Source organism: Salarias fasciatus, chromosome 9 (genome assembly GCF_902148845.1).
Source record: "Salarias fasciatus chromosome 9, fSalaFa1.1, whole genome shotgun sequence".
NCBI classification, from domain to species: domain Eukaryota; kingdom Metazoa; phylum Chordata; class Actinopteri; order Blenniiformes; family Blenniidae; genus Salarias; species Salarias fasciatus.
In genome coordinates, this window is record NC_043753.1 from 2,715,932 (window position 1) to 2,741,981 (window position 26,050).

The 26,050-nt window shown below is 48.0% G+C and overlaps 1 protein-coding gene across 1 annotated transcript in view; it reads right to left on the reverse strand.

Annotated features, from left to right (window-relative positions):
- The window catches only part of tgfbr1b (transforming growth factor, beta receptor 1 b), a 51,052-nt gene that overhangs the window by 16,980 nt on the left and 8,022 nt on the right, over positions 1-26,050 (reverse strand). The window contains exons 2-4 of the mRNA XM_030099747.1: positions 4,471-4,722; positions 2,900-3,169; positions 1,127-1,357 (exon numbers count right to left, since the gene is read on the reverse strand). Of these exons, the coding sequence (XP_029955607.1) occupies positions 1,127-1,357; positions 2,900-3,169; positions 4,471-4,722 (753 nt within the window). The remainder of the gene's footprint in view (positions 1-1,126; positions 1,358-2,899; positions 3,170-4,470; positions 4,723-26,050) is intronic.

A 26,050-nucleotide genomic window follows, 5' to 3' on the forward strand; every position in this document is an offset into this window, starting at 1 on the left:
CAGTCGTGTTTTTAATGACGAATGAAACTGTGTACACAGCAGCTCTCTGGTCTCTGAAGGAGAGGTTTCGCTTTTCCCTTCAGCTCACCGTTGTTTCTGGTCCTGTTCACGTCACGGCGTTTCCAAGAGAAAAACCAAAACTTTACACGTTTTGGGCATCTGTTTACGTGACGAGGGTGCTTCAAGATGCTGAAAAGGCAACTTTTTGAAAACGCTCCAAATTCATGGCCACGGAAACAGGACAAAACGCAACTTTTTGAAAACACTCTGACTTAATTGCAAAGAAAAAAACGACAAAACGCAACTTTATGAAAATTTGCCCACTTCATCACCATGGAAACAGGACGAAACGCGACTTTTGGAAACGCTGCCACTGTGCATGCCATGCGACTGTCCCTGTTCTCTCATTGTTAATGTTTATGGCTTGCAGTTTACTGCACATGCATGCATGTCATTTCATAACATAAACAACCAACAGTGCCATCTCGTGGCACGGCATGCAACTACATAATTTTTGAAATGTGTAAAAGCGTTTTCACCTGAAACGCTGCCGTGTAAACAGAGTCTGAGCTTCATTCCAGGAGTGCATTGTGTTTCCTTTATTCATGAAAACTGTGCCTGACTAACAATCCTGCCGCTAAGTCATTATCTAAAGAGCATCGATTGGTCTTTTCCATCATGAGGCGACGCGTCACTCGCTGACCGACTGAACTCAAAGGTCACACGTCGATCGGGACTTGATAAGAGAATCATTAAAGAAAAAAATATCTGATCGACAAGCGGGAATCGATAATGTTGAAAGTGAGGATGTGAAACATGGAGCGAGCGTCTGAAGCGTCTCCGTAGCGAAGACGCCGTGTGAATCTTAACGGCGTCATAAGAATTACTACAGTCACACACACACACACAGATCCGGGCCGGGCGTGGGCGTGCTGCTGTTTAACTGCCAGTCTGTTTGGTCTTGACTGGCGCTCTCCCTCCTCCACGCCGTCTCCGCCGTGTCTCGGCTCAAGGCTGCCTCCTAATTGAAGCCGCCCACGGCGGCTTCAATTAGGAGGCAGCCTTGAGCCGAGACGCAGCGAAGGATTGAGGATCCTCTCGTCGGGAACGTTCTCGCCGTTCTCACCTTTGTTGTCGGCGGCGATGAACCCCAGGATGTTCTCGTGCCTCAGCATCACCGTCTGGTAGATCTCCGCCTCCCGGAACCAGGAGCGCTCCTCGCGCGAGGAGAAGATCTTCACCGCCACCTCCTCGCCGCGCCACTTGCCGCGCCACACCTCGCCGAAGCGGCCCTTGCCGATGCTCTCCTGGAGGATGATGGTTCGGGCGATGGTGCGCTGGACGAGCAGCGGCAGCCCTGGAACGACCGTGCGGGGCGGAGTTAAAGACCCGGAGAAACGCCTCCTGCTAACCCTGCTTTACTTACAGAAGATAACAGTCAGTTCATTTCATTTCTGTCCGTCTGATGGAAGTTTCCCCGCTGAGGGATCAATATCTCAGCCGCCATGAATAAATGATCAGTTTCACTTCAGCCCATCACTCACTACACCGTTAATAAATCCAGCGTAATGAAGGTCTGGGGTCAGAGACGTGTGTGTGTGTGTGTGTGTGTGTGTGTGTGTGTGGCGCTGGCAGGCTGCTGACGAGGAAGCAGGAAAAGGAAGCGGCGTGAAATGAAAAAACGCACCGAAAACATTTCGACACGCACAAAACACACACTCTGAGTCAGCATAGTAATTACAGCGGCCCACGCACTGCTGCCACCACACACGCAGATATACACACACACACACACACACAAACACACATCGGTGCAATATGGAGAGAGGGTGAATCAAAGTGGCGGCTGGCAGCGCCGTCGAGGCGTCAGTCTCCACTGAGACGTGTTAATTTATGGAGAAAAGAAAGAAAGAACAGCAGAGAGACAGAGATACACATGTAGCAAGACACCACGCACACACACACACGCACACACACAGACACACACAGACACACACACAGACACAGACACACACACACACACACACACACACACACACACACACAGTCTCTGTCATGCTTGAATACTGTCACACACACAGAAACTCAGACGTGGACTCATGCAAAAACCGACACACAGACGAATATACATGCATGCACACACACACACAAACACTCCGATCGTAGAGGGTTCGATTATTCCTACTTGAATCTAAGTGAAAATAACTGGAAGGAGAAGCTTCCTCAGCCTGTACCGATGTTCTGATGATCTCCTTCATCTGATCCTGACAGCAGCGTCAGATCAACCAATCAACCAATCAACAACTAAACAGCCTGAAGCAACTGGGGACATGTTGAGGAAACTGCATCAGCATAACGTGAAGACAGTTCATCTCCTGATTTTAATAAATCCAGAGTGGATTGAGCCTTTCTAGAAGCAGTGCTGAAACAATACGGCCGTGACCTGAGCAGAGCGGAGGCTTCTGTACCGATGCTGCTGCTGTTAGTGTTTGAACAGGCGTCGGTCAGAAGGACGTGATCTAGAAGCTGCACTTCCTTCAAATCTTTCCCTGTACTGCGCTCAGATATCTAACTCATGCAGACCCTGTGCCTGTTGGGATACATCTGGAGGTGCTGTGATTTATAGGTCTATAGACTGGTGGGTTCCAGAACACATCAAATGATATCAGGATAAAATTAATTCGTCCCACATGATACTGAGGATCATTTATCAGAATCATGACACAATTTCACAAGATTTTTTCAGATTATAAATCACACCCGAGTTGGTGCTTCTGTCCAGAAATGTGTGGAAATAGTGTTTATTATCTACACCCAGATGTCAGGGTTGCTAATCCAAGTCCAGCAGCTGCTGTTCCACAACATCCTGGGGATTTGGAAAGGAGGCGGCAGGCCGTACCGGAGCCGGAGCCAGACGTGGTCATGTCGTAGATCAGGTCCTTCAGCGTGGTTCCCACGGTGATGAAGGGGTGGTCCATGGAGGGGTCCTCCTCGTTGGGCACCCGGTGGTGGTGGTGGTGGTGGGCCCCGGCGCCGCCGGCCCCCAGGCCCCGGTGGCTGTGGCAGACGCAGAAGGCCAGCACCAGCAGCAGGCAGAGCACGCACACGGGGCCGGCGATGACGGCGGCGAGCGCCACGGGGCCCAGGGAGGGGTTCTTCGTAGGGGGTACTGCGGGGGGGAGGAGCAGAGGCGTTAGCCAGGAAGCTACCGGGGAAGAAACGACAGTCGGACAAGGCGCCGGCGAGCGAATCACGATTCGGCGACCGACTCCCGGCGAATCTGCTCCGTCTGCTCGTCCGAGAGGAACGACGAGCGCCGGCGTTCCTCCTTCTGCCTGGAAACCATATGCCGCTATTTTCCAGCTCTGTTTGCCAACTGCTGAGGCCAGAATCTACACTTCCCCCCGGAGCGGTGGCGAACGCGGCGCGTCTCCCCGGCGGCGGGGATTAGCATATTGTTCTGAACACTGGAGCGGTAACTGCCACGAGGCGGAAGCGGGACGGGTGATCAGGAATTCAGAGTCGCTGCAGAGCTTCCACAGTGAACCCGGTCGGGTCGTTTACAGCGTACGGATGTGGCGGGACGCACATCCATAAGGCCTCATTTGCATAATGCTGCAGTTTTATTAGCGCCTGGCCGGGCTGCAGAGAGCCACACGTCTCACTAACTACTTCCTGGATGAGTTATTTACTTCCTAACAGCCTCCGTTTGCACCGGCGGTAGACTTTCCTTTCAAAATAATTGATCCTCAAAGCACAGAGTTTATCAGACGGACAAAAAAGTTATTCCTGACGCCACGTTGTGTGTGGTCTTTCTTTGACGATGTTACTCTACATTTCTTGACGCATCAATATGAATCTGCTGCATCATGTTAAAATGTGGAGAAGAATAATGACGGTGGTTTCTCTCTCCACCGGCTAACGAGTCCCAGAGCAACATTCGCGGAGCCGCGGTGAATCCACAGCATGAGCTGAATGTCAGACCAGCATCTGTCGCGTTCTGGTCTCGGGAGCTGGCGCCGCCCGGTTCCCGGCTCCACGTGTCATTTGGTTAATGCATCTAATCACATTTAGGAGTGGTAGGGATTGAAATGGCGGACCGGCGTCCAAGAAAAACTTGGATCTCTGTTCGATCCCCGTCACGTTGAGCTCGCCGGCCTCCGAGGTTTCGTGTCAGGTGAGGAGGAGCAGGTTTTCCAGAGGAAAGCGTTTTGAGTGAGAGGTTCGGCGGAGCCTGGACCTCCGGGGCTCTGTGAGCGGAGGTAATGGAGCGCCGCTCACAGCTGCTGGGGGGGGAAGCAGCTCAGACACGCCTCCTGAACACCGCCGAGCCGCGGAGGAGGACGCAGCGCGGCGCCGGCCCTTCCCTCAACTGGCTGGATTGAGAGGTTCTAAATAAAGCCATCCAGCTGAAACCCATCATTCACATTTAGGAGGCGAGACGGGGGCGGGGCACTGCGAGGCGCTTACTGGGGATGGTGCTGAGGTCGGGGTCCTTGTTGCAGAAGTCGGTGGTGCAGCACATGGGGTAGATGCCGCTGTCCAGCTTGACGGACTGGGCGCAGATGAAGGGCCGGTCCCGCGGGATCAGCTCGCTCTCGTGCACGCACTGCCGCTGGTCGGTGGTCTGCCGGCTGCCCGACTGGCGGATGGAGACGAAGCAGACGCCATCGGTGGTGCAGCTGGAGTTGGCGCTGCAGCGGTCGCAGTAACACTGGAGGGCTGGAAGGAGAGGAGGAGGAAGAGGAAGAGTTAGAGTCCCGCTCGGGAGGAACCGTCACACAGAAACAGGATCTGGGGAAACGATCGGCGGTCTTATCACAACACAACCAGAGTCACAGCAGGTTTCACAACACCTGACCACAAACTGACAGATCAAATAAAGTCACCAGGAGAGAAATGTTCATTCAGAGCCCAGAGAAACAAACCTGTTTGGTTCAAACTCAAAGAAGGAGCAACATTAGATTCTTTTCATCATCAAATGGTCCATATGAGGGTTTGTTCTTTTATTAATTCACAGTTCTGCAGCAAAACATGAAAAGGTGAAACTATGACAGGATTTTAAACATTCAGTGTCCCTGAAGTGTGAGTGAGTCATGAAATAAACTTCACTCTAAATAGAAATGCCGTGTTCTGCATGTTTCCCAATCACTCATTAAAGGAAGCAAAAACCTTGAATATTACATTTATTCAAACTGGGTTTCTTTATTCAGTGGATGTTTTGCAGGAACGACCTCAGAGTGAGATGTCAAAGGGTGGAATCATCAAAAAGAAGCTTCGGGTTGTTCAGTTTTGAAATTATCGAGGCTAACGTGAACCTGAAGCCGACATGCTCATTCAAGAAAGACTAAAATGTTCTGAGGACATAAAAATGACAAACGTTGACATTATAGTGGAGGAGTAAAAACGCAGCTTTCAGATTATCAAAAGAAAAAAAGACAGCATCAAGGTGATTTTAACAACATTTGATTGTTTAACACTGTGTTGTGAAAAGTTAATGTAGATAAATGAACTGTTGTTCATTTTCTTCCATCCTGATGCTGCATTCTCACAAACAGCAGGATTATCTCTCCTTAGAGCACTTCAATGGAGAGGAAATAACAGAAACACTCTCCACCTCCTCTACCATCTCCTTCTGTCATTCTGTTTGTGACAGAAACCAAGAGCCCTTGGAGAATCGTTTTTATTGAGATGGAAAAAAAGTCTGATTCTCTGTTTTCATTTAAAGTCCAGTTTTGTTTTGTTTATTTTGTAAATGGGAAATATTTCAGGAGTGAGCTGAGGTCAGACTGCAGTTCTGCTGAGACACGAGGGTGTGTGTGCGTGTGTGTGTGTGTGTGTGTGTGTGTGTGTGTGTGTGTGTGTGTGTGTGTGTGTTTGACTGGGGAAAATGAGGGAACGGGAGACATTACATCACCACACACACACATTTTAAAAAGAACACAGCCTCACGCTACTGTGAGTGTGTCTCGGCACAGTTTAAAGGTACAGTATGTACAGTTTCAGTTGTCCCTCCAGTGTCCACTGGGTGGCAGCAGAGAAACACAATCAGCACTTTACACTCAGATTTTTCTGAAATCTTCAGATGATGTCTATTTATCTTTTCTCCACTATTCATTTGGAGGTTTGATGGGCCGGACTGAAGCCTCTTGCAGGCCGGTTTTGGCCCACGGGCCTCTTGTTTGACACACCTAAACAGAAACTGTTTAAGCTTTCCCAACGACACCTTAAATCACCATAGCAACCAGCGTGAGGAGGTGGTTGAAGACTGTTTCCATGTTGTTGACCTGACCTGAGGGAACAGAGCAGGTTTCTCTGGGAATGCAGACGCCTGTAATTGAGTTGTTTGGTTATTTATACGTCCAACACTGAATCTGAGTGTGATCAATCAGTAGCGTCGGGCCGTGTCGCGGCGTCCCTGTCCAGACGGATACCGACGACGTGTCGGACGTTTGACAGCAGCTCTGAGGCCGCCTGTCACTCCAGTCTAATAATGAAACCCCGACTGTGTTCCTTCAGCCTGGGGCTGTTTTCATGTTACTGCCGTCACAAATTCAGTTTGATACAGAGAGAGAAAAGAAACCGGTCTGTTAGTGCATCAGGGGGGAAACAGTGACTGGACGGAGGTCTGGACTCAGAGAGAGACTGAGGGACAGGAGGTAGAACTTACACTTATCCACACATATAACCCGATGGATTCACCAGCTGAGGAAAGAGGAAGGAGAGACTGACAGAGAGAGACCACGGCAAACAGTCCTGCTGTGGCAGACCGACTTCACAGATCAGCCAGACACGCAGCAGACCGACTTCACAGACCCACTTCGACAAGTGGCAGGCCGACTTTACAGACCAAGTCCACGAGTGGCATACCAACTATATAATTTACAGACCGACTTCACAGACCAAATTTACGAACGACCGACTTCAAACACCAACTTAATGAGTGACAGGCTAACTTCATGAGTGACTGAAGCTTTTCCAGGGCCTGCTGAGACTCCTCCTCGCGTCATGAAGCTCCGTGGCAGGTCTCCTCTGCCCAGGCTCAGGTTCAGCCGTCAGTCTGGTTTTGTCCTCAGACTTTAAACCCGACTTTCACTACAGTTACAATCATAGATGCTATTCCTGGATTATCATTTCATTCCTCTGCTACGATCATTTCATTTAGCCGTTTACCTTTTCTTAACTGCACTGATCTGTTTTAATATCCCACTTGGTTATCAGCGGCTCAAGTCTTGTTTACTTGTATTAAACGCCGTTCAGCTGAGCACACATGTAGCTCTGGCTTTGTGGACGTTCCTATTAAATCACATTAAAGTGTGTGAGAGGTGGTGATCGATCGTCGGCCTCACTCAGCGGCCGCCGCGTGACGGCAGATGTTCAGCAGCGGCTCACGACCCTCCTGACGCCGCTAATACCTCCACTTGGCTTGGCGGCGGCGTGGAGCGAAGCAGCCAGTGGAGAGGAGAAATTACAGTGCGTAATTGAATCTAATAAAAGTTTAATTGTGTAGCGGGCCTCCGGCGCTCCCGTTCAAGCGCCCCTTTATCTTGCGCCGGGATAATTAAATCCGATCCCGGCCAGGGAAGCGGTGTGGCTAACGCCGGGGCGATGGGAGGGTTTCGGACCGAGGAGAGGCGGCAGCCACAGGTCAGGGCATCTTTATTCACCGAGCGGCGGCGCCGACACGGAGGCAGGAGAGCGCCTGATGTAAGAAAGTCTGCTCAGCAATCCCCGAGGCTTCAGGCTATTAGCAGGGAGGCTATGAATAAACCAGGTCTGCCTCTCCCTCTCTCTCTGCCTCGCTCGTCCTTGCCCCCGGCCCCGACCAGACACAGCGATCACACTCCGCTATCATTATGCGGCTCACAAACACATCATGTCCGCCTGGTCAGGTTGAAGCAACACAACACAGCTCTTAAGATAAGACCTTTGAATAATTAACACACACACACACACACACACACACACACACACACACACACAGAGTAAATAGTACAGGGTCGTTTCCCCGTCAAGGCTCACTGTTGACTCTGCGATAGGCAGTGTTTTCTGAATTTGGCGCCAGATCACCTGACAGGAAACGATTCACTTTGAAAAGTCGTCCTTTCTCCGTTTTCATCCCACAGAACGGTTGAAAAGGTTCCAGAAAACGACGTCTGTTCACACGCAGATGGTAGAAAAGCTAGAAACGGTGCGGTCAGCATGTCACAGAGCGCAACAACACCGTCGCACCGTAAACACCAACAGGAGAACAGCAACACCCGCAGGGACAGACCAGCAAGATCAGGTTATATATGAAAAAAAAAAAAAGGTATATATTTAAAGATTATTTCCAAAGCAAAAGCACAATCAAATGAAAGGGTAGGTGCTACATTTTAATTTCAATCTTTTTACAGTTAATTCTTCTGCTCATTTAAAGTTTATTTCACTAACCGGCGGTTGCTGCTTTAATTTTACCGATGCACTTAATTAGATTTTTATTCTTCAAAGAACAGCTGGCATCTCTTTTTTTAAAATCCAACAGTAATTGGTTTGTCTTTTCACCCAATGTTATTCAATTGATTTTTTTTCTTAAATTTGAAACAGGTGTAAACCTGAACCTTGGAACAAAGTTGTTTTTTTCCTCACAGCAGCTCCTGATGTCAAAAATGTCCCAAAGTGAAGAAGACGAACTGGAAATGTCCCAAGTCTACTGACATTGTTTTCTTTAATAAAATAAGACATAAAGAGGCTCCTGCACATTTCTCTCACACACACACACACACACACACACACACACACACACACACACACACACACACTATAAGAGCAGGCTCTTCTCCTTTGCGGAATTTGTGGAATTGTCTGGAAAACCAGACAGCCGGAGTCAGACAGGTGAATAAAGACAACAGTAAACAGTGTGTGTGTGTGTGTGTGTGTGTGTGTGTGTGTGTGTGCTGTCTGCTCTAAATAAAAGCCAGCCGTGCGCTGTAGTGACTCAGCCCGTCTTGTCCCGCCCCCCCGCCTGCCAGGTATGTCTCACATGTCTGGACTCGGCGGATCACACAAAGCCACACACACAAACACACACACACACACACAGGCAGTGGATCCGGTGGAGGGTTCAGCAGAGTCCAGGCTTGACCTTTGGGCCCGTCAGGCCCAGAGTTCTCCTCCAGACTGTCTTCGTTTCAGTGGCTCAGCAGTGAGTCAGACGACTCAACGTTCAGAGGAAAAATGTCCAGACAGCGTCTAGAACCCAGACTGGACGCCTTCATGCTGTCACCCTCAGCTGGATGAATGAATCCTTCCCAGCACGGGGTTTCCGTTTCCCTGCACTGTTTTTTTTTTTCCTCTAAGTTCCATAAAGGAAAAAAAAAATAATCCCACCGCATGTTGATCTGTTTACAGTCAAACGTGTTTCGTAGCTTCAGACAAATTTAGTCGAAAGTTGTGAAAAACGGCTTGATCGATTGTAAAAATTAGTGATGCGGTAGTTCAGCGGCTTGTTTTCCATACAGCAGGCCGTCAGAGGAGCGACGGGAGTTTGATCCCAAGGCTTCTGTCAGTGACACTCAACAACAGTCCAAACGCCACCGAGCATCTCCGAGTCAGACAGCTGGGTCTGAGGCGTCTCCAGGAAGCTCAGGGCCAACGGCCGGCCATCAGGAACAGCAGAGGTAGACCGGGGACGGCGTTGGGATCTGACCTCCGATCGGCGGCGCCGACGGCACTGGGAGGCGAGGTCGCCTTGCCCAGAGGTTTCCATGGAGAAGCTTCAGGGTCGGCGGTGAAAGATTCACCCACTGAGAGACGACTCCCTGCTCAGCATTCCAAGAACATGGAGGTGACAAAATAAAACAAATCTACTACTGAAGCGATCAATGGCTGGTGTTTGCTCCCCACAGATTGTCTGGTTGCAGCCTTAAAAAATAAAATAAAATAAAGACGTCTTTGTTCCGTTTGACAACTTGATGAGAGAGGTGCAGAAAAACAACAGTTGCTTTTGTTTCTGATGGGAAAAAATACAAACATCTTCACAAAATAACCATATTTTTTTGCACCAAAACAAAATCTGATAAATGAAGCAGGAAAAAAGGAAAAAAAAAAATCCTCTTTTGATACAAAATCAAGGCTTTTTATATGAAACAACCGTCATCAATGGATGATTTGTGTTGTTTCTCGAAACTCAAGTTGTGCATTGTGTAAACAGAGCCTCGGTGTGTGGACGAAGTGCTGCTCAGTGTGTGTGTGTGCGCATGTGTGTGTGTGAGCTCCCAAGTCCTCCAGAGAAGCAGTCTCAGTGTCTCATCAACAGATTAATGGTGATGGAAAATAGATGGAGGAGCTTTAGGTGGTCCCAGCAGTGCTTTACACACACACACACACACACACACACACACACACACACACACACACACACCACACACACACACACACACACACACACACACACACACACACACACACACACACACACACACACACACACACACACACACACACACACACACACACACACACACACTCATACATCAGTGGTGACAGCAGGACGGTCCTGATGAGGGATTCACGTTTGCTTCTTCTCTAAATATATTTCACAGGTTTCAAGTCAATCACTTCACTGAAACAGGGATGGCCGACGTTCTGAACTGTCCTTGAACGCCTCAGACACACACTGCTGCCGAATGAGCAGCGTGACGCCGGCAGAGACGTTCAGCTGAGGATTACACATGAGAGAGAGAGAGGAAAAAACACACTTAGAGGTAAAATTAGAGCTGCGGTAATGAGGCCAGTTAGCCTCATAACACACACACACGGATGATGGCCAAGATGGAAGTGGGCACACAGCCACACACACACAGCCACACACACACAGCCACACACACACAGCCACACACACACAGCCACACACACACACACACACACACACACACACACACACACACACACACACACACACACACACACACACACACACACACACACACACACACACACACACACACACACACACACACACACACACACACGTGAGAGTGTGGTGACCCCAGGCTGCTGTGGTCTATTGAAACCAGAGCAGGATTGTTGCTCCACTCCTTCATGAGCTGAACACTCGGCTTTTAACCAGCAGTGCAGAAAACTCAGACGATGATTCACAATTATATCAAAGTCAACCGTCTCCCCATCTGGACTTCATCCATCCAAGCAGGAAAACTAACGATTAGTCTGAAGTTTCCCCTCCACCACCAAGATTTCACTGTCTGACATTTAAAATCTGCTTGATTCACCTGAAGCAGGTAGATTTAGAAGAACGTCCAGGATATCTGGTTGTATTAGAAGACTCTCAGCGCAGTCTGGAGCATTTTGGAAATAAATACAAGGGAGGAAAGACGAGACTATACAAAATGAAGGGGAACGAAGAGAAGACGTCAATGTTTAAGATGAAATTCCAAGAAAGAAACCATCCAAAGTAAAGGAAATTTACCAAGAGTAAAGACCTGAAAAGACAATATTGAACTGTTGAAAATACAGAACGACACCTTAGAGAACGGAGGAGAATCCTGGACAGAAACATCCGGGATATTAAAGGACATCGGTGTGTATTTATGCCACAAAAAGCTGACTCTTCTTCTAAAGAGGCGCCATTCAACTGTTTCATGTGGAAATATATTGCATTCTTTCAGAAAAAAAAAAAAAAAATCCATCTTTGACTCTAAACAAAATGTCTTTCTGGATGGACCAAACTTGATGAACCACATCTGAAATCCTAAATCTCCTCAGTGTGGCGGAGGTAGAGAAGGATGCTCGTTTTTTTCCTCTCCCGACTATAAAACACACTCCAAATAGAAGGTATTATTTATTAGTGGCAGCTTCTCTTCCCTCTCTGTGTGGATGGAGGGAAGCCAGGGAGATAAATGCCGTTTCCACCTGACAGCAGGATATCAGGAGTAAAACGCAGGTGGAAATCCACCACGATGCGTTCAAGAGACAAAACTCTGGCAGCGTCTGAATAAAAACCCCAAGAAGGGTTTGAAATCGGAGCAGCTTTTATCCAGCGACTGGCAGAGCGAGAGAAAACCGAAGAACCTCGATTACGATCCGAAGCTCCCTGTGCTCTGAAGAGTGGCGGCACTCGGTGATCTTAAACTGATCTGGATGGCACACCGAGTTTCATACACACCGCTACACACACTTAAACCAAGCTAAACAATACCGACATTTGCATAAAAATGGAAAAAAGAAAGAAAAAAAAAAAAACACCAGGAAGAAAACCAATCAGCACGGTTTTTCGATTCTCGGGCCCGGGTTACACGGCGGCGCGCCGAATGGAAACGCAGCAACATTTTGAAAACCACGTAATTAGTGTTTTGGGCCACAAGATGGCGCTGTGGGTGGTCTTAACACGGAGAAGACAAGCGACCACGCTGGATTGTTATCATGGATGGCGGGGCAGAGTGTTTTCAGATAGTTGCGTTTTCAACGGTTTATATGACAACACTGTCAAGTTAAAACAGAGAAGTCTCCCAGTGCTTTAAGGGCCCGTTTCCATGACGACGGTGCTCAGAGTCACTGGAAATGCAACTTTTTGAAAGCGGTTCCCTAAGTGCAAATTTTTGAAAACACTCTGCCTCTATCATCCACATTAGCGATCCAACTTCGTCTGAACGGATGTGTGTGTACTCGCCATAGCTGATGTTTATGAGATTAACACGCTAACTACACTGTTTACAACACTGTCGCGTAAACAAGGTTGAAAGAAAACTATCTGGAAACCTAAAGAAGCTTTCTGGTTTTGCAATTTATTCTGCTTTTCCAATTTTGTGGACCATTTTCCAGGCTACACGCCTTCCATTTTTCTCTTTAGCTCCTCCCCCCGCAATGTGATTGGCTTTCCCAGTTCCAACACTAATATCTTACATCGGTAGCAGGAACTTTCTCCAGGAGCCCAGAGGGGTCATTCCCAATCAGACGATAAGCACAACATAAGAATGAAGGGTCGCTGCAGCGGCTTCGGCATTTCATTGTGAACTTGAGCCGAAACTATCATTTTATCATATCAATTCTGACTTTTTGACGGGCTGGAAGAGATTAAAACTAGCAAAGAGATGGAAATTCCCAGAGAGGTCTGGATTTCAAGGTTGACTTTTGACCCGGTAGGTCAGCGTTGTGTGTTCTGCAGCTCGTCCTTGTGCTCCAACCAGCTCTGCGGGGTTTCTTTTTAATTCGAACCATTTCTGGCATCTGACAGATTGATTCTTGTGTCCTGACCTTCAGCGGCGCTCCTGAAGCCCACATGTCGACGTGGACGGTTCCTGTACAGGAAATGACTTCTGGTGTCTTTGTGGTTTTTTTCCAGGCTGATGCTCGAGGAATAAAAAGCTGAAGGTTACCCGGCCGACTGACAGGAGCCACGAACAGAGCTGTGAAAGGCAGATTCCAATCGCTTTCAGCTTCAACCTTTCATCGTCTTGTTTTTTAATTGCTTTTTGTCTTTTATTTTCCAAATGTTTTGTTTTATTTCTGTTAAGTGTCTCTTTGCCTTTGTGAAGCACTTTGAATCGCCTTGTGTATTGAATGGTATGACACAAATGCATCATCATTACTAAAATTGTGGCAGCAGCTTTTCAGCAAAGTTGTGGTTTCCCCCCATTTCCACGGAGACGGAGTACTTCAGAAAGTGGCTCGGTGAGCGGTTGGTGTGCAAAACAACTTTTCGGTTTTCACTTGAGGCCCCAAACGCTGCACCATGTGATCACTGTCACTGCTCATGTCGTGCTGGATTTCAAACTGTTATGGTAGACGTAGTGCAGACGGACACAAGGCATTGTGGGTAGTGCAGCTGATGCTCCGTGTAAGTTAAATAAAATGTTCAGCGGTTCGAGTCTGGAAGAAGATGGATGGACATCCATCCCTCACTCCTCTCCTCCTCACAAAGTGCCTCCTCTTTAAATGACCCTCCTCCTCCTCCTCCTCCTCTTCCTCCTCTTCCTCCTCTCCCTATCGTTCTGGCACTCAGCCGGCTCAGACGAATAAAACAGAGGAATGTGCGAGGCGTGGACAGCGATGGTCAATATCTCAGGATGGGGAGCGTGAAATGAAGGGAGTGATCTGCCCCGGCTCGGCGCCGCTGGGGGCCAAAGGCATCGCTCTGGACGCCACATGAGCACCTCCACCCTCCACCTCAATCACGGCCGTGCACCGGGCGGACCACGGGGGACCTGATGGGGCGTCTCCGCCATCCAGCGAACAGCCGCCATGGAGGACAGAGGAGTGATGGAGGAGTGATGGAGCAGGCGTGAGACCCGTTTCCTCCCTCAATCTGAAACCAGGCGTCCAAACGCCCAGAACATTCAGCGTCTTGTTCGCCGAGACCCTCAGGAGAGCCGTGGACAGCGGCGGCTCTTTTCATAATAACAGTCTGTCTTGATTTGCTACAATTTGTGACATTTTGACTGTGTTTGCAAAATAAATGAAAATAGGCAGAGTAAACTATGTGTGCAGTGAGGAAATGCATGTGGAATGTGAAAAGCACCTTGCTTCGTCCATTAGAGCTTTAATTTATGTCCGCCGTCTGAGAAATCCAAAGCATTCCACTCATTTAAATTAACATCGGAGAATGAATTCCTTCTGTGGCTCTGCAGAAGACTTCCAATTTAATTTCAGGCTGCTGGTGGAGCATGATGGGAACAGTTCAGGGTCCGTCCTTATCTGGCCTGTTCCCAGCTTCCTCCACCGCCCTCTGCTTTCATTAGACTTATCAGAGCCAGTTAAAGGACCATTTCAGTGATTATCCCGCCGCTCGCTCCCGTCCGCTGGATCACAAGAAGCAGCCGGAGGCTGCAGAGCAGCAGAATCAGTTTGCTGGATCAAAGTTTGAATTAATAATTCACTCCCGATCCTCCTCTGGATCGTCGCTGGGAGCTGCTCCCATCGTCACGCGGCGCCCGGATTGGTTTGACGGCGAGCGACTCTAGAACGGGAACCAGACCTCATCTGGACGGGGGCCGTCAGGGGAGCACTTAGAGGTGTAGCCCGGGCAGCGCTGAAACCGAGCTCCAGGCCGGGACTCCCATCTCGGGGTGTGTGTGTTTGTGTGTGTGTGTGTGTGTGTGTGTGCGTGCACTACACCACAACCGTATTAAACACACTCCAGCTTCCTCTCTGCGGCTCTTTGAAACCAAACACTCGGGACCGCATTGATTTATTCAGAGATTTGCTGCTATCGCTCACACAATCACCTCTTCAGCCACAGCCAGTGAACGAAACCGCCAAAATAAAAGCCTGTGGAGCTCGCTCAGTCCTACTGCCCAGATGAACGGCGGTAGGAACACGGTAGGTTCTTCTTTCTACTGGTTCACCAGTCCAGTTAAAAGTGTCTTTGGTTTACGTTCTGCTGCCAGTTTGTGATTTTCAGTTCGCTGTAACACCAGACCACGTGGAAAAGTTAAATAACGTCTACAGAATGTATCAGGAGAAATATTTCGCCCCACAAAAACGCACATCGCACCTTTAAAAATGCACTTTCTATTCAGAAGCCTTGACCCCAAGATACAAGGGGCATAAATAAAACCATAGAAAACATTTTCTGAAGGTTTTTCCACATATGAAACCTTTCCACCAAAATAAATGATAAATATAGACATTCTGAGGTAAACCGTCCCCTTCATCTGTAAACAAACAGCATCCTTGAACGAACACACTCCATCATGTCCAGCTCTGATTTTCCCTTCAGAGCAACAAATCCAGAATGCGTCCTCACTCTGGATGAAAAAGTGACGATGGGCGTTTAATCTCAAGTTCTCCAACATTCACCATCAGGGAGAAAAATGTCGATGGAGCCGCAGACTTCAGGTTCCAAACCCATCATTGAGTCTTACTGCAGCCTGCTGTGTGGAGTGAGTGAAAACCTCCACTGAACCAGGAGCCGCTTTTAACTGACAGACACAATCTTTATGCTGTTAGTGGAGAAACGGAGAGTGGAAACAGACAGAAGTCTTACTGGAACTGCATTTCATCACTGTAGCTCCAGCAGAAAGCCTGGTGGAATATATTTTGGGCTGACAGTGTGTCTGAGCGGGACCTAACTCAGACCTCGCCGTGAATATTAGAGAAAGATGCTGGAAACCTCTTGAATAATGCGGGAGTGGACATGTTTACCTAATGAAGCCCAGAATTCCGATAAACGGGTTTCAGTGATACTTCACAGCCTGTGTCAGCAGTCAGGGGAGAGGTTGAGCAACGTTTCATTCTTTCAGGGGTCGAGAACTTTGTCCAGTTTTTAAACAGCGTTTGCATTTCTGCTGAAAGGAAATCAACTGATTGAGGAACTCAGTTTACAAAAGTCATACAGCTCATGAGTTATGGGAAAACAGTCCGAATGTCCTCTTTTAACCACACGTCCTCGTTTCACATCCTGTCCAGGCTTCATTTACCAAGTCACTTCGAAACAACGTCTGGTTTTGGTAAAACACCGAAAACCAAACATTCATGTAAAAACTGAGTGATGCCAGGTCTGAACAGGATCTCAATCTGGTCGAACCAGCAGGAACCAGACCCAACAAAACCCAGTCTGAAGAAAGCGTGATGCACAAGATGGGGCAACTAAATCTGCATCGATCCTCTTTAAAGATTTAAAGATCTACCAAGTGCCCTTTCATATTCTCCCTCACCTGACAACTTCTCGTTATGCAATTCTGTGCTGTTGGCTGGGTTTCCGTTATCCGGTAATTACCGGACTTTGACCGGTAAAATCTGCCGAAGTCCGACCTATTTTAACACCACCGGTCAAAATGTCCGGTGAAAAATATTCCCTCCAAGCTCCATTTTTATTTGAATATTCCCTCCAAGCAAAAATTGAATTCAAAAAGGCAATTTCCACATCATTGTATAAAAACAATAAAACCCCGAATTTTATCTTTTATGAATAAGCCTCGTCTATGTGGAAAAAAACTTTTTTTTTTTCAGGTGGAACTAAACTTGTAGCAGTGTTTCATTACTCCAACAAAGCGCGCAGCACAACAATAACACTGCGGGAGACATGTGGAAACAGGCGAAACTTAAAGACTTTTTTAATAAACAAAATAGTTCATAGGAGAAAGGGTCAGAGCCCAAATGTCGCAGTCGCTGTCAAGGTGCGGATCCTGACTGTCATTACTGGGGAGCTGTCCGGGACGCCGCTGTTTGACTCCTCATCACTCATTGACACAGTTTAGAATCAGTTTTTGCAAACACAACTTTACTTTGAAGACAGAAAAAATGTTTCTAGGACCAAATTATGTATGTTTTTAAATGTCTTTGTCACGTAGAGCGACAAAGTTTACATCGATTGAAAATACACCCCCACTTAATAACAGGAATAGATTTTTTTTTTTTACAGGCTTGCTTTGCAGGTGAGCAGACTTTATATATAAGTCCTAATCTTTGGGCATATCTTTGAATAAATTCCCTTACCATTCTATTGAAATTTAGTCCACAGGAAATTTGACAGGCGAGGGCGGCACCATGTGAAAAGTATTCCTTGTTATCAAGATAGTTTTTCCTCAATAATGTAACTCATTCTGGTGAAATCATGAGTGAATTGTGGGGTAGCAGAGGAGGATTTGCAGGTTTATAAAAAATCCGTTTTATATGTAAAGCAATTCTCTTCTGAATGAAAAGTTTGATACAAATCAAGTCTAAGACTGTTCCACATTGTGTAATTTGTATTATATTGAGACATTTAACAACCCTAATTGAAAAGAAACTGATGTCAAACACACGAACATCAGCTGGAGCGATAAAGACGTCGGCGTCAGCAGCTCAAAGCCCATTCTCTGGAGCTTTTTCTTCCTCGCAGTGAGAAACAGCTGAGTGTGGTGAAAGCGAAACAACACCTGTGTTTCTCACACTTCCATCCACCGCTGGAGCGACAGAGGCTCCATTCAGGAGGAGGTTACGGCGTGCGGAGGAGGACCGGTGGTCGAGGAACCGGCAGAGACCGTTCTCACCGTCTGCCACACACAGTAGCGTGCTGATCAGACCTCGGGGGGGTAAATGCAGCTTGTACAGTGTGACCGCCGCAGTCTGGAAAAAAATCCTCAGCGCCGCTTCAAATATCATCCAACAAATCCCACAATAGAAGCGGCGGCGGCGGTAACATAAGCTGTGCGGTCACCTGTTAATGCCCGGGCTAACTGAGGCCACGCGGCACGCGCGCCTCACATACGAACCCCCGGCCAGCCAACATGTGGAATTCCTCCCGACGCCGCCATGCAGCACAATCTGATTACAGCGAAAACATGGGAGGGAGAGGGGGGGAGGGGGGGGAGAGGGGGAGAAGGAGAGGGGGAGGGGGGCGGGATGAAGCCTTCCAGGCCTGGGAGTTGCCACAAATGAAAAGATGGGATGGAGTTTAATCTAATGCAGACGGAGAGAGGTGAAAGACAATGGCTGTGCTGCACACAAATCAATACCCAGAGCTCAGAACCACTGAGAGACAGACACACACACAGACACACACACACACACGCACGGCTGAAGACATTCTGCTTTTAATGGAGCTATCCTTCAGTGTTCAGACCTTTCAACCAGGAAACTGGTTCAATCCGCTCAGGCCTGGAATGGATGCAGCCATCTGATCGGCCACAGGGAATCAGAAATTAAAAGACTCAACTGCTCTGGAGTGGTCCAGAGATCGCTGACAACACAACATTTAGAAAATGAGGTGGAACTTCTCTGAAACACTGCAAATCTCCACCACGAGAGACGAGCGAAGCGCCACTGCCGTGCACCACTGCTACAGTAAACAGTTCTTCTGCTCCAGTAGACACTCAAACATGGCGGCCTACAGAGTGTCAGGACTCCCAGTCCAGATGCTCCTTAATTGGTTAATATTCATAGTTTTATAGTTGAGGGTTTCCCTTAATAGCATCCAATCCGTTATCTGAATTAAATGCTGACTCACTGATTTTGAAAACCCCTCTGAAAGACCTCTTAACCCGCCCAGGAATCTTCAGCACCTCTCTGGTTGGGAATCCCTTTCCTTTACTCTTCTACCACACATGGAAGACTAACTGATGCGACTGTATAATATTTAGAAACGTCAGTTTTGTACTAATCCATTGTGAAATCATGAATATCTGTATTCAGGCCCTCCGCTTGACTTCTCAGTGAAAAGCAAGCTGATGCTGATGCTTTGACTTGAGGAACCTTTCAGGGTCGATCTTTTAAGTCGACCATACATGGATTGGGCAAACAGAGACAGGCACTTAGAGCGGCGTTACTAAGCGGTTTTTCAAGCTGCTCGGTGCAGAAACGCGTTTCTCTGCAGGGTTGATTCACCCATTTGTTTCTGGAGTGGAAGGATTTTGACTGAACGGTGTTCTGAATCGAGGACAATGAGTTCTTTTCCGCTGTGTGGGCTCGACGAGAAACCCAGCAGACACGTGGGATGAGCCGAGGCTGGATGAGGGAAAACCAGGACTCACTGATCAGATTCCTGCAGCGTGGTTCGCTAATCATTGTCAAAAAAAAAAAAAAAAAAAAAAATTGTTCTTTGCAATGAGACCACGCACACGGCGAGGACGTTCGGGAGTCCACGGACAGACATATGGACAACTGAGCAAATTGGATTGCTACTTTTGCGAAGATAAATCTCCCAATTCCCAGCAGAATACTTTTAGTTCAGTCACTCTGGAGGAAAACAGTAATTGTCCGTCTCGCCATGCATGTGCAGAACTGTTCACTCCAGCCAGGGAGTTCTGTCTTTCCAGAGCTTGTCCAGAAAGTGTCCCTGAAACGTCCCACAGCTCTGCTGTGTTACCATCGAAGTTCCTCTGATCAGCAGTCAGGGCTGAGGAGGCCTAGTATTCACGCCGCTGATAAATAGGTCAGCATCGTCTCCTCACGTGACCTCGTGCATTTTTAATTTGCTCACTTGGCCCGCACCGCAATCCATGGCCAGACTGTGTGTAGTCAAAACAAGCCATGAACGAAGGAGAAAGATGATCTTCCTGAGCGTGAGCTGGTGTTAGCACCACGTCCGCTTTCTGCCGAGGACCATTTATTAGAGCCGCACTCCACAGTATCAGCAGTGCTTCAATCAGACGCATCCCACGGGGCGCCGCTTGCTTGAGAAAGCATCCGAGAGCGTCTGAAAGAGTTTTCCACCGTGAGGCGCTTTGAAAGGAGATCAAGCGGCGGCGGCTCTGAACTAAACGTCACATCACTGCTTCATTTCACGGCCGAGAACTGAGGGAGACGTCTCCGAAAAGAGGACGGGGTCGTCGTCAAGGGAGTCCAGAAATAACACGAGCGGACAGGTTCTTAAAAGAATGTACATCATCAGTGCAATCGCCTCATGCTGATTGAAAGCTGATGTCCTGAGAAAGTTGTGTTTTCAGCGGCTCTGAGCACCGCTGTCATGTAGACCGACGCCCTAAATGCAGCAGAAGTTCTGCGTTTTCACTTTGCGTGTAAACGCCCGGCGCGTTGATAAATGTTGCCAACAAACCAGCACAGCTCTGTGAGACTGAGAGGAAGAAGAAACATCCATTTTTTTCTTGTGGTGTGAAAGACTGTGACAGTGCTGTGGTTTGGCTCAACTTCCCGATTCTCAAAGTAATCTGACAGAAAGACGTGTCAGAACAGACATGCAACGCCGCGCCGTTGTGAGTGCATGCGCTCACGACGTGCACAGATACAATTAGCAGCAGCGCGGTTACATGCTTCCCTTGTAAATATTTGCACGCGTGTTCGGCAGGGCGAACGGGGGGAAGAAATCAGGTTCAGTCACAGACAGCGGGATGAGGGTCGTGCTGATCATTCAGCTGTGACAAGAAACGCATCGTAGGCTGTTCCCTCCTGAATTTAACCGCATTCCTCCAATAAAGTCAACATTCACGACACCATCATATGTATACATGGAGACACGTTTTATTTTTCACAAAAAATATTTTCACAGTTTAGAGACATTTCAGTGTTTACAGAGTGCTCTTCTCTGCTTGCATATATAGATCTTTTTATTACATAAAACAGCACCAACAAGAGGTCCTACAAGAAAAAGTGTATCATTTTCAGCCTTTCTGCTGTTTAAAATCACAACATCAATTGATTAAGACTTAATAGTGATGTTTAAATGAATTTAAAAAAAAAGGGGGGGAACAATTGGACACCAGGTTCATGTGGCGTTAAGCTGCATTAACCTCTCTGTAAAGGGGTGCAACGCTACACATGTGACAGATGACACTGATCACAATGGAGACTATTCCCATCGTTGAGGTCAAACCACAGCAGACCGGGGACCAATCAAACACCTGCTGCGGTCCGACCAGCCCCCTCACATTAAAACACCTCCTGCAGAGTAACTCCACCAAAAAGGTGATGAACGAAATAAAGACCAATCCCCATCTCTCCGCCGGTAATTTCACCTAAAGCAGACGATTATATCCTCCACATCAACACCTTAGTGAGTGTGAACACATCGCACCTCTCTTCTCACCCAATCCGTGAGCTGACTTAATTACCTCAGGCGCCATGGCAACCACACTCTCTGTACCGATTACTCCTACTGTACCAACCCCGTCACTACACACACTATGTTTATAGTGTTAAACAACAAGCGGCTGCTTCGGGGGAGGCTGGTGGTCTTACCGCCATGAATTCCCGCCGCCTGTTTAACCGTGGATGAGGTTACTGACGGGTGTGTGACCCGCAGCGCTTCAGCCCAGCAAATCTTCAGACACTCATTCTGATTCAGATGCAAGAAATAAATGTTTTCATATTGGGTCAGCAGATATGAAAAGAGTCGCCTTGTTGGCATCTTTCAAGAAAAGAGACGGAGTCAGTATTTACAGACAAGAGGCAGGACTTGTCTGGGTTTCTTCTTTCTTACTTCTTCAATTAAACAATTCTACGGCTGAACCATTATCAGCAGGTCTATCTGCATTTAGACAGTTAACAGCATCAGTAAAGTACTGCATCTACAGCACGCAGTTCACCACCGTAACACTAGAGGGCGCAGAATGATCGCTTGGAACTGCATGAAACTCATTTGTTTATTTTAATCATATTGAGCAGTTTGACACAAAGCCTGGCAGTGGCACGGCATATTTTTAGCCCCCGGTCGCAACGCTGCAGACTGTAGCGGCGAGTTACAAGCTAGCTTCCTGCACGGCGTCCTCCGTATTATTGGAGGTGGACGGCATCAAAACCAGACTTCCTCGCCCTGGCCCCGGGCAGTGTGTGACGTTTACTCTTAAATTTAACAGCCCTTCTCCAATAAAGCGTCCATTTGCTGAACCATCATGTGGATCACATGTGGAGTTTCTCAACGCGGCCCATAGCGTAGCAGAGCAACCAATCACAGCCGGTCCGGGACACTTCTTGGCTCTGCAGACTGTGGTATAGGAACCACAGGGTGGCAGTAATGGAACGGACAGACCATCCTGGAAAACAGGAGGAGTCAAACAGGCACCTGGGGGATTCTCCAAACATGATTAAAAACTCTTGGAAAGGAAACCTGCAGTCAACCATCCAACAGAGATGTATGAAGAAACCAAGACGAAACTCCAGAAACAATCACATCTACTGTGTCCAAAAACACTTTAAGTTACATTTTTTAGCAGAGATGCATCAAACAGCGATGAAGCTTAAGGTGTGTACAAATAAGCAACCTCCAAACTCCTTTATTTGTTCTAAAAGTTGTGTTTTCAGTGACTCAGAAGTAACTAGGTGGGGGAGGAGGTAAAGGAGCAGTCGGGTCCTTTTTGTGAACAGATGCACGTCAGCGGAACAACAGAGTGGATCATTCGGGACAATAGGGGGGAACTCGGGGTCCCAGGAGTGTCCACTGCAGCCCTCAGCTGTGCCAGCGGGACCGTGAGCTCCCCCGGGACTCGACCAGACCGACATAACGTCATGTTTTGTTTTCCACGAGCGGCCTGCTGACATGTGAAGAAGCGCTTCACTTTTAAGGAGCCTGAGATGCGCCGCGCCACTGGATCGGATTCCATTTCTCGGACACTGCGAAACGGATGTTAAGAAAGAAGAAGAGGAGTTTTCCACAGCCCGTCCCACATGTGGCCCTGCCCCCACCGCTCCTCTTGAAAACGTGTGGCAGGAGCTCATTTCCCCTCTGCTCCGCTAACTTTCAGCCCCCACAGTCATTTCCATAGGTCACGGCCCTGTCCGCCCCTCCGCCGCACCCCCACACCCCGCATTATGGCCGCCCCTTTGTCCACAGCAGATGTCATCTCAGTGTGTGTGTGTGTGTGTGTGTGTGTGTGTGTGTGTGTGTGTGTGTGTGTGTGTGTGTGTGTGTGTGTGTGTGTGTGTGTGTGTGTGCGTGTGTGTTGGGAAAGGGGGCTCGGTGCCTCCAGCCCATAAAACCCTCCCCCTCTCACACTGGCTGGATCTTTACCCTCACAGGTTAGAGCAGCAGCTCTTCAACCAACACTCGGCCCCTCCACCAGCCTATAAATAAACATTTCTATCTGATTTTGTTGCAACCAATCATTCAGAGAGACCCATCTCGAAGCTCCGGGTGACAAATGTGACTTTAAATTAGATTGTTCAATAGTTTGTCAGCTGGAATATGCATCACCTGCCTGCTGCATTTCACTACGGGTAATAAATGCTGTTTCCAACCACGCCTCTCTGCGAGCCGGCGCCGAATAAATAAGAAGATTCCTTCATTTTCACTGCCAATGATGCAGGTTCACCTGTGTGTAAGACAAATGGCTGATCAGAGCTCAAAACGGTGATGAAATAACACAGAAATCAGAAAATCTGATGAAAGGTAAAGAACTGATAAAAGAAGCAAACTGGGCAAATCAATTAAAACTACTAAATAGGGAAAAATAAGTTAAAAATGTTGAAACCAGTATACTTAAATTTGCTACGATGGCAAAAACACTTAAAAACGACAGAAGCTGCTGGAATCACTAAAAACTAATCAGCTGTTTTACCAGTTTGAGCTGTAATACTTTCAGCTGTTTGAGCTTTGACCAAATTTAAGGGGCTTAAACTGCAAAATAGAGCTAAAAACTGAGAACAGGCCTCCAGTTCTGCACTGCAGTGTTTGAATTTCTTTATTTACCATTAGTTTCTCAAGCCGTGGTCATATTGAACATGTTTTGCGTCTGAATGTGTTTTGTTTCCGTCATGAAGGCTCAAGACCTTCTCACCAGAGCGACACGGCGTCCTTCACACAGAGACACGACACACTTTCAGTCCGGAAAGCCACAACCTCGAGAAGGAAGTGAAGACTTGAACATCCAGACGACCTGCCGCAGCCGGCCTCTTGTGCCACCACGACAGAAACAGAGAAATGGACGGTGGACATCTGTCTGATGAATATGCAGCAGTTTGATCTGAGAGGTCAACGCCGGCGCCCCGGCAGCTGCTCTGACCCAGACAGGGTGAACACCGGGAACCAGGCAACACAGATCTTCCCAGAAGAAACCCACAGAAAGCGATGAGTCCGTCTTCTTCGGAAAGACGACTTCCTCTTTCCAGAGACGTCATGCGACGCTCCCGACTGCTGACTCAGACATGGGGAAAAACACGAGCAGCGTGGTTTAATCTGGATTCTTCCACTGAAGCATCCTGACGAACACTTCCCACTGGATATCATCAGGAACGCACCGATACCGACACCAGTATCGGCGATCGGTCCGCCGCCACACGGAGTGGAAGATTCCCGACACAACCCGACAAGTGAACCGATCTGTCAGCCGCGTCGCCCGCGGGAGTAGCGAGTGGCGTCAGCGGCTCTGAGATTCTTTAACACTAACACGCTGGCGACGCTGCACGCAAGATATGATTCAAATATGGCCAACCGCTCACTAACAGCGAGCTGGAACGTATGGTGTCGATGCAGAGGGGTTGTGAAGGTGGTGGAGGCTGGTAATGGTTCGTTAAAAAAGCGTTATCATCCCTCGATATTGTATAACAGTCTGTATGTTGGGAAGTGAAATGCACCGAGAAACATTTACAGCCCGTCGGAAAGTGTCCTTTTTTAAAATGCTAATTACTTCTGCAATTGACTGATCGAGATCAACGGGTTAAAATCCCAGACGCAACAAATAGTGAGGGGAAAAAAATCCTGATGTCTTAAAATGTTACATCTTCCAAAGAACTCTGGGAATTCTTTATGTTTTTATTCATGTCAGCAAGAAACTGAGAGCAGAAAACATCCAGACACTAACTGAACATCTGTAACTTCCTGTCAGCACTGCATTGTTTTGTCATTATTCAAGCACTTTTCTTTGTTTAAGCCACACAAACACACACACACACACACACACACACACACACACACACACACACACCCGGGCCTTGTTGAGCGAGGCAGGGATAGGGCAGCAGGCGGGGGTGGAGCCAGGCAGGGGCAGTTAACGGGGCCGGAGAGGGGGGTGCTGTTTGAAGCCGCTGACTCACGGCTCGGGCTGAACCGGGCCCACCGTCTGATTGGCTGAACCGGCGCCTGCCGCCCCCCCCGCCGGCGCCTGGCCCCCCGGCCTACATCAGCACCGGCAGCTCCACACATCCAGCAGAAGGCTCCCGGGGGGGACGGGACGCTTTCATAATCTGTTTCCCTCAGAAACACGTTGAATCTGTACGTTGAATCGATGCAGTGTGACAGAAATACCAAAGTCAAAGGGTAAACACAGCTCTAAACACACACACACACCAACACATATACACACACACACATCCTTGAAAACCTTCAAGTCAAACAGATTCACAAGGAGGAAAACAAAAATAAAAACTCATCTCTTTGCTCATCTTTCAAGCTGATATTTATTTGTGAATGTTTCAGAAAAGTTCTGATTTTCAAGAAGTTGCATTTCTAGAGGCTCTGAGCCATGTTGTTCATTAAACAGACACTGAAAATCAAATGAACGTTTTCTGTCTTTGCTTGAAAACTTGGTGACTGCAGCCTAAAAGTTGCACCGTGGGATCAGCGTCGGTGCTGAAACCAGTTCCAGTAATTCTCTTAAAACCATTTAGCAGACATGTCTGCTGAGACAATGTCCCGTAATGCTGCAATACGATCCGTTTTCAACAGCTTGTTTATTTTGAAGAC